This window comes from Rhinolophus sinicus, chromosome 17 (genome assembly GCF_057876585.1).
Source record: "Rhinolophus sinicus isolate RSI-liver-muscle chromosome 17, RSI-T2T, whole genome shotgun sequence".
Taxonomy (NCBI): Eukaryota; Metazoa; Chordata; class Mammalia; order Chiroptera; family Rhinolophidae; genus Rhinolophus; species Rhinolophus sinicus.
The window spans coordinates 9,145,187-9,154,849 of NC_142517.1; the positions used below are offsets into that span (position 1 = coordinate 9,145,187).

Consider the following 9,663-nt stretch of genomic DNA (forward strand, 5'->3'; position numbering starts at 1 on the left):
AGCAGGATTATGTTGATGATGAGTCTCCAGTGAAAGCTGTAAATGTCAAATTAAGCCACATCATTTCAGTGTCATGGATTTCTGTGTTGCTTTCATGTGCGCACAAATCCTAAAATTCTTTGGAGAGTAACATTATTGTAATTATTATTTGCCAGGGAGATGATGAGATGTCTGCCCCCAGTCATGTTCTTCCTGGATTGTTTGAAACCCTGATTATCTCGTGTCTTCTGCCCAAAACTGCCATCAAGGCCCCAATAAGAACTTTCATGTACATATGTCTTTATTAGTATGAAATGCAGAGGGAGTTGCCACTTCTCTATGCCTGGCAGGACCCGTTATCCCACATCCTCTGCCTTGTAAAACTAGTTGGAAAGGGGTGGGGGATCCAGCTGGAGCCCAGGCTGCACCCCCTACAATTGTTGGTGAGGCTTTTTGCACAAAGAACAGAGGACAGATTTGCTCCTAGGGAAAGAGAGATACAGGGAAAAAAGTTTGGCCCCCTCTTGGAGACTGGGTGCCCAGAAGTCCAAGCAAGAATCTTGAGATTTACTGGGGAACTGCTTACGTCACAAGCACATCCCTGAGCCATGCAACGGGTGGGGAGTGGAATGTGCTCACTGGCTTAAATCTGGTGCCAGAGTTGGTGTGGCTTCCTCCAAAAGAACCTGAGCTTCATGGAAGATGGGTGAACACCTGAACCAAACTCAAGGTACTGTCAGGAAGGGGGTAGGGGGAAATGGAAGCAGGGTAGGAACCATGTGTCCATTAAAAATGCAACAGGAAGAGAACAAACATAACATCTAATGAACACTACCAAACACTAGATGCTTTGACGTATACTAGCCCAGGTGATCCCCTTATAAACTCCATGAGGTGGGTATATTAGGGAATTGAGACTCAGAGAAGCTAAGGAATCCATATATTGTTACACAGCTTGCAAGAAGTTCAAAGCTAGGTCTATCCAGATTCCAAAGTCCATGTGATGTTTCCATTAAGTCTTTGTCCAAAATATACTTTTATTTTCATTCAAGATGAGGAGTGGGAAGGTTACTATTTTGGGCTCCATTTATTTTTGTCTCACACCACGTGTGCACAGAAGGTTAGCTGGGGCTCCGCTCTGTGTCATTACTGCCCTCACTCAGACCCAGGTTTCTGGAAGAGCCACTTTGAAACACTGCTGGTCTCAGGACTGAAGGGAAGAGCTCTGGAGGCTCTCACCTGGATGATTAAATGCTCCAGCCTGGAAGAGACACCATCACTTCCCCTTGCCACTCATTGGCTAGAATTAGCCTATGACTACTCCCAACCACAAGGGGGTGGAGAAGTGCCACCCTTCCTACCATGTGTCTGGAAGGTCGAGAGTCAAAAAATCTGGGAACAGTATTAATAGCTACCAGAGTTGAGCCAGATCCGAGGTTCTCAAACTATGTGCTATGGATTGGATGTTTGTGTCTGTCCCACCCCCCAAATTCATATGTTGAAATCCTAACCTCTATTGTGATGTTTTTAGGATGTAGAGCCTTTGGGGGGGGGGGGCGGTAACTAGGACACAAGGGCAGTGCCCTGATGAACAGGATTAGCATCCTTATAAGAAGAGACACAAGCGCTTGTGTCCAAAGGGGAGCCTCTCTGCTGTCCACTGTGTGAAGACACAGTGAGAGGGCGGCCAGCTGCAAACCAGGAAGCAGGCCTTCACCAGACCCCAGATCTACCGGCTCCTTCATTTTGGACCTCCCAGCCTCCAGAATTAGCAACTGCTCCCCCAGCCCCATTCTACAGTAGCTTCTTATAGCAGCCGGAGGACTAAGAAATCAGGTTCCATGGAGGTCCCTCAGGCCACCATAGGGAGCAAGGAGGAGCCCAGTCCCATTCCCTACTTTCTCTCTTTTTCATTTAGGTAAAATGCAAACGTTCCTATATGGAACCATCTATATGCATATCTTAACGTGAGGAAAAAAATTGTTCAGTTCCTTTCACAACAAACCCTGAGGTCCCTGCCAGCCCGAATGTTCTGCTCCCATAGGTTCCCACCAGGCCCTAATTAGACCTTGTTCTAAGACAGGGGTTCTCACCTTGGCTTGACCTTAGAATCACACAGAAGCTTGTAAAAATCTCAATATGTCCAGGCCTCCCCATAGATCAATTCAATCAGAAACTCTGAGCTTGGGGCCCAGACATAAGCAGTTCTGTAGGGCTCCCCAAATGATGCCTCCATGTACCCAGTTGAGGACGGCTGCTGGAGGCCGACCCTGGAAGAAGCTTTAAGTTCTGTGGGCTTGTTCTTATCTCCCAGGAGAGCGAGAGTGGAAGCCAGAAATGGGAGTTTGGCCTCAGCCACACAAGGCAAGAAGTGAGCTGAGAAAGGCTGAAGAGATTTGGTAATTACCCTGACTGATGTTCCCAGCTGTGGGCAGCTGGGAACAATGTGGGAAGTGGGCTGTGGGAGAGCCCAACGGAAGCGCTGTCCCTCCGGGCCAGGCCTGAGGAAGGCGTTCTCTGTAAGTGCTGGGACTTGGCTGCTGGGGAAGCAGGAAGCACATCTGGAGCTGGGTGCCAGGGTTTAAAATTCACACACACTCCGTACAAACACACACACGCTCACACACACGCAGACACATATGTACACACACACGTTTTCACACTCCCTACACACACACACACATAAACACACACTCATGAGTCTGCACTCATGTGTGAATACACCCCCACGTACACACATACATACTTCATACTTTCACCCAAATATACACTCTACCAACTCACACACACACACACACACACACACACACACACACACACACAGAGTTTCTTGTTCCACAAGAAAGAGCAAATCAAATTTTAGGGTGAATGAATCTCACCCTTACCTGGTCCAATTCCCTCATTTTACCTGTGAGGAAATGAAGCTCAGAGAGGTCAAGGAATGTGAAGAAGCCCCCTTGGTCCCCGTCAACTCCCCTTAGCGCCAGAAAGTACATTAGAAGAATGTTTTTCAAGAATCTCTTTTCTAGAAAAAAGAGGTGACTGGGGACTCTTCCCTTGGTGGACAAGGAGAGTAGAAGGGGCAATTTGTCATCACTGTCTAAGCAACTTGTCTCCCAAATGGGGCGATAATCGTTTCAGTGACGTGGATCACAGCGAGGATGACCCCGGATGCTTTGTGTAGCGGGGCCGGCACCAATCCCAGCACTAAGTGCTCAGAAACCTCATTACCCACAACCGCTGGCAGAGCAGGGGCTCTGTGGCCGCCCATGACAGACACGTTTCATTGGGAGTGTTATTCCACCAGGGAGTTTGGGGAGGATGCAAATGTCTGACGTGCACGTGCTCACACACACCGCAGCAGGGTCTTCGGTAGAGTTGTGAACTTGAGTTTGTTCTTGGCAGTTTTTCCTTCCTGCCCTGGCACCCTTAGGAGGGAGCCAGGCTTGGTGAGCATTGACTCAGAGGTTCAAGATGGCAGGCCGAGAGCCTGATGGCAGACCCTCTCCCCGTGTGTGGTGAGCTTGTACGACTTGTCCTGCAGAGCAAGAGGGAGGGCAGGGCCACAAGGGGAGAGATGGGGCAGGGCTGTCCCCAAGTCTAGGGCCACACAGAGGCTCCTGGGTTGGAGATCTGGGTGGGGGCTCCTCGGCTCGGCTTCCTCACTCTAGATCCCCCTCAAGGTGACTGGGTCTCCTGAGGCAGTGGCTCTGGGGCCTACCTAGTTGGGCCAGACCTTGTCCTTAAGGTTCTTAGCCCCAGAAAGAGTCCAGTGCCCGGATGATGGGAGTAGAGGGTTGGATCTGGGCTCCTCCACAGTGCCCACAGTGAGCAGCGTGGAAGGGTAGCCTCGGGGCCCTGCCATCACTCTGGCTGTGGGAGTGGGGTGAGGAGTCCCAACAATGCCCAAGTCCCATGTGAGCGATTTAAGGAACTGACGCTTCCTGCACAACTGAATTTGTGGAATAAACTATCACATGGACACATATAACTATTTATATGTGTGGTAACTGTTTCAGTGTTTGGGGTTTTTTTCTTTATTTATTTTTTGGTGTGTGGGGGGGTGTTAGTGTAACTAGTCTCCAAATGTTTCCTGTTCTTTTATGATGAGCACGATTTGTGCCAGGCAGAAGACAGTCCAACAGAACTGCAGCAATACCTACACACTGAGTGAAGATTTCTGTCACTTCCTATCTTTGAACAGGAGCAAATTTGATCTCCCAATTATACGAAATTAATTTAAATGAATTAAACAGCTTACAGTGTTCCGCCTTAGAATATCAGTTGTCTGGGCAGTGAAGAAAGAAGTACTGAAATGTTTTGTAGAAAAGCAGACAGCGCTTACTCTGAGGGCTGAGAGAGAAGACTGTAATTGAGCAGGGGTATGGGGGCCGCTTCTGGGGCTGGTAAGGTTCCTTCTGTCTCCTGTCCTGGGAGGTGGGACATGCCTCCATGATGACCTGGGACGTCAACATGGAGGCACACCCATACTGCCCCCTGGTGGCCCTTCCATCACCCTCTAAACTCTCCAAAGTGGGAAGGGACACTGGTGAATCTTGGTTCTTTCTCCCAGGCCTTCGATAGCCCCCAATGGAAACCACAGCCAAGGAGGGGAAGCTGACAAGGTGCTGCATCAAGAGAAGGCGGGATGGGGAAAGGTTCTCTGAGTATCTCTGGCCGTCCATGGTGCAATGGTTTCCTTGAGTCCAGGCCCCAGTTCACAGCCAGGGCAGGCTAATTCCTGGTCCTGCCCAGATGCTGGCTAGGCCTCTCCCTGGATGGTGAGGGTGGAGTACAAAAGGGGTCTCTGCAGGGGTGGCTACTGGCTCGGCTTTGAACCCTCTCTGTTGGTCCCTCTTAGGTTCTGGGACACTACCCCCAGTTACCTCCAAGGCCTGGCTGGTGTCCTTATGAGGACATTAGGACAGAAACATGTGCTTGCACAGAGGAAACACCATGTGAAGACACTGAGAAGGTGGCCATCTGCAAGCCAAGGAGAGAGGCTTCAGGAGAAACCAGACCTGCCCACACCTTGATCTTGGACTTCCAGCTTCCAGAACGATGGAAAATCTAATTTCTGTTTAAGTCAACCAGCCTATGATACTTTGTGATGGCAGCCCTAGCAAACTAATACAATTGCCCATCTCTGTCCCAGACCTATAGCAGAACTGATGTCAAAGAAACACTTTATACAGGCAGTATTTCTCATTCTCATATCATGTACGCTAGAAGGGAATTGTTCTGAGTATGTGTTCCCTGATGCTTTGACGTCCAAAGTGTATCTATGGGACTGGTCCCCTGTAAGAAAGCCCTTTATGAGGTCATCATCTCACGCTTGCCAGAACTCCACAGATGGAGACATGTAAACTCTTAAAAACTCTTGGGGAACCACCATGCCTCACTTTGCAAACCCTCTTTTAAGAAACATCATTATCAAAAGTCCATTTGATAGTATCAAGCGGAAGAAATGCCTCCAGTATTTGAAAACCCTGAGAACACTGCAATATGATGGATTTAAGACCATATATTTTGGGGAAACCGAGATCCCTGAAAGTCTTATAACTGGGGAAGATTTTGGCGATGGATATTTCAAGCAAAGTCCAACTTGGTGTATTTTGCATGCCGGTGGTAGTCACGGATGGGTGCCTTGGAAATATCGGATGTTCCTAAGAGATGAGTTATATGTCAGACAAGAAGACAGCCTGTTCTTTGAGTTCTGCGATGTGGCGAAGAAGGCCTATGGGAAGTGCGCCATTGTGGTCAAAGATGGAAGGCGGCATGATGAGATGAGGCTAAATGAAACCAAGGACTCTCAGGCCGAGGCCCACGTCCCATCAGTCATTAACTTAACAAGCACCATGTGTTGTCCTGAGGTGGCCAAATCCTGTGGCCATGAACTACTCTCTCTGCCTTCCCTTTACAGTTACCTGAACCCTTTAGACTCAGCCTGGTCTTCTCTGAAATGGTTTATCATCAACAACAGAAAGGAGTTTTGTTTGCGGTCCATTGACAGTGCCTATGTGTACCAGTATATACTTCTCAGCAGTTTAATTAGCAAAGGGATTGAAAGGATAAACCCAAGCAAGTGGAGAACGCTAACTAACAAAGTGCGGAGGTGGGAAAACTACTATCTTGGTAAATTTTCTTAAGGGTGATTCCTCCAACCAGCAGTGAGATTGTGCTACCAGCATGGTCTTGACCAACTCTCTGGGCTCAACTCTGGACCATTGCAGCCAAACTCTGACAGTAACCTTGCAGGGATGCTGTGAGGACTTGGGTTCCTAAGGGTATTGGTAAAGTGCTTCCGGTTTACTGGAGGTTTCAGTAAAGCTTCTGGATAAATAAAGGATCTTGACTCCCATCTTGTTAAAGCGACGTTGAGGGCTATTTCAGCAGGAAAATTAGGGCTCATCCAGCTCAAAGGAACTTGGTGATGAGCAGAGGTGAGCAAAGCTAAAGGTTGTGTGGTCAAAATTTAGGTCTGAGAAAAAGAGAACCAAGTGTGCAGTCACAAAAACGTTGAAATTAAGTAGTGTGCCAATGCTTCAGCCCACCCAAATCCACAGGGAGCCAGCTTGCCACCAGCTGGAGCTGTGGTCCAGTTGGGGACTTAACAGGAGTTCCCTCCCGTTGCTTGAAGGCAAGATGGCAGAGGGTAAGAGAGAAACATGCAAGGGAAGTGAAACCCTATCCAGACAAGCAAGTTGGTGGTCCCAGTAAGGAACACTGAAAAGCTATGATAGTGATTGGTTCAAGTGGCACTTAGTGGGTGAACAGGGAGGAGTCTGTGGGACGCACTTATCCACTCCATCCCCCATCCCAGCTCCAAGAATTCCAGCAGGAGGTAGGTCATTAGATTCCTCCATGGGGTTGCATCCGGGGTCCACAGCTGGTACAACAGCATCTTATTCAAGTTTGGGGCTGCTGCTCCCGTAGGCTGTAAGGACTTGGGGTGGTAATATCAACTTTTATAGAAAAAGGCCTGCCTGCAATTAAACATAAAGTCCATTCTTATTTATACATGTTCCGGCAGTAATTTTACAATACATTTTACTGGGGTGAGCCAAATATAACTAGGAAAATTTCTACCCAACTCCCAACAGACTTAACCATATATAAGATTGTGAGGCCAGGTTCCTGATAACCATATGCAGAAAGCATCCGATTCTTGGCTTATCTTCCTGCCTTGCTTCCCTCCTGAATCTCCCTGGATTATTCAGAAATACTGTCTCAGATGAAAACAGAGGTTCAAGGCTATTCAACAACTAAGTGGTGGACGACTGCAGCATTTTGTTATGATGCTTTTTACCTGGGGCTGAATCGCACCTACAACCACCAACCCCTTGGAACGAGGCGGTTACAGTTCTTGAACATCCCACTGTACAGCCAACAGGGCTGTTAGTTTCCTGTGGCTGCTGTGGCAAAGCACCACCAACCTCAGGGCCTAAAACAACAGAAACTTACTCTCTCCCAGTTCTGGAGGCCTGAGGTCGAAATCAGTTCGAGAGTCAAAATCAAGGTGTCTGGCAGGGCCACGCTCCCTCCAGAGGCTCTAAGGGAGAATCTGTTCATTGCCTCTTCCAGCTCCGCAGCAGCAGCATTCCAATCTCTGCTACCCTGGCCACCTGATGTTCTCAAGTCTCCCTCTGGCTCCCTCTTATGAGGACACTTGTGATGGCGCGTAGGGCCCACCTGGATAACTCAGACTCATCTCATCTTAATTACATCTGCAAAGATCTTTTTTCCATATAAGGTCATATTCATAGGCTCCAGTGGTGCCTTTGGGGACCATCATTCAGGTGACCACAGGTGCTAAGAAGTCTTCTGCCAACTGGAATACTGCATTCCCCATCAAAAATTAACCAGTGAAACAACTGTTGTGTGGTCTTTCACTATCTGTTTCATGTATGTTTTAGAATTTCAGTTCCTTCCCAGCAAACGGTAAGACTCAAGCCTCCTTGGTGACTTCACGCGCTGGCACTCTGCAGGCCCAAGTGGAGTTGGCCTGGGTTTGGGGCATGAACGTTTTGCTCTGACATCACGTTTATTGCAGAGCTACCCAGAGTTCTGTAGTAAAAAGCACTAACAGCTACACATGCTTAACTCATTTAATTCTCACAACAGTCTGTGATGTAGGAACTACTATTATCTTTTCAGATGGGGTAAACCGAGGCACAGAAAGATTATGCAACTTGCTCCAGTATGGAGGAGCTGAGGTTCAAATCCAGATTCACGCTTAGAGCCATTATTCATAACAACCCCATCAGGTAGGGTCTATCACTTTCCCATTTTACAAATGAGGAAACTGAGGCACTGAGCGGTCCTTTGGACCAGTCATATTCTAAAGCCCGGACACCTAACCACCATGCTTGGCTTAGCTATCGAAGCCGTCTTTTCTTTTTCATGCTCCAATTCACATGGCGTTAGGCACCCCTGACATCAACCCGGGCACCATCTGGCAAAAACAGCCACCTCCAACTGAACACAACAAGAAAAATGCGTTTCGATACAAGACTGAGCGAGAGGCAGAATACCTTTTAAAGACACATTATTTTACAGTGAGGAAAAAAAAAAGGTTTTTATGTTATCAGATGAGCAAGATAAATCAACAAAGGCTTTTTTTGTTTCAAAGCCGAAACATTCTAGTAAGGCGAATTTAGGGTTCTATTCCTTTGCGGCCTGGTTTAGAAAAGCAGGGGAAAGAGAGCATCAGCATTAACCAGAAAGATCAAAAAGACCACCTTTAATGTGCAGTGTAGTTAGAGTGTTGCATTCATAATTAAGAAGTGCTGCTTTACACGATGCGTGGAAACTTCCAGCAGAAAGTAATGGAAAGTATGCTAGGGCTCTTGGAATCTGATAGACCTAGTTGGAATCTCAAGTTTCCTTTCCAGCTTATTAACTGTGAGACTGTGGACAAGTTACTTCCCTGAGACTCAACTATTAGTAAATGAGGGTCAAGGGCTTTACAACGCTTAGCACACGCCGAGCCACTCCAACATGTCTGCCACCTCAATAAATGGAAGGCCCGGCTGGTCTAGTCCAGACTCAGGTTCCTGCAAGTGCCCACACGTTGACCTAATGTGGCTGACCTCATTTCCTTTTCACTCTTTGAGGGAAATTCTTGCTTTTTATCACTGGGCATAGTGAGAGGAATCTTAGAATACTTTGATCAAAGGAAACTTGGTTCTGGGCCTTTCTTGTAAGACATCTGCGATAGGTTAGGGAACTAACGATAAGAGGTTTCTTCTGGTGGGTGGACGGGGAGGTTGGTGAGTACAGCCTGGAATCTCTTCAGGATACCAGTGTATGAAATAAACGGTGGGTGACAATGCACAGCCACCCTGTGTGGACAAGTCCTCTGGAACAGGCCTCCTGATGCTGGTGGCGCTGGTCTCCTGAGACGTTGGCTGATGGAAGATACCCTCCTCTCTAGCCATCACCAACAACCACGTCCCCACTCCCTTCCCATGGGCCAGGGCAACTCCTGAGGTGATGTTAGAATGGTGCTGCCCTGGAACGGGCCAAGAGGCAAAGACGCAAACGGAGCCGGAGGCCCGCTGGCTCTGGCCTTGTCCAGCTGAGGAAGCTCTGGGCTCAGCTGGGTTCCTGGAGCCACGCCTGGTCAAGCAGGGGGCTCCGCTGCCCACCCAGGCGGTACGCACTGCTCCCATTGTGATCGTT

The 9,663-nt window shown here is 48.2% G+C and overlaps 1 protein-coding gene across 1 annotated transcript; it reads left to right on the forward strand.

Annotated features, from left to right (window-relative positions):
- The first annotated feature begins 4,679 nt into the window (after positions 1–4,679).
- C17H21orf140 (chromosome 17 C21orf140 homolog) lies at positions 4,680–6,590 on the forward strand. The gene has a single exon (XM_019730270.3). The coding sequence runs from the start codon at positions 5,373–5,375 to the stop codon at positions 6,126–6,128; it is 756 nt and encodes a 251-aa protein (XP_019585829.3). The 5' UTR covers positions 4,680–5,372; the 3' UTR covers positions 6,129–6,590.
- The last annotated feature ends 3,073 nt before the right edge of the window (positions 6,591–9,663 follow it).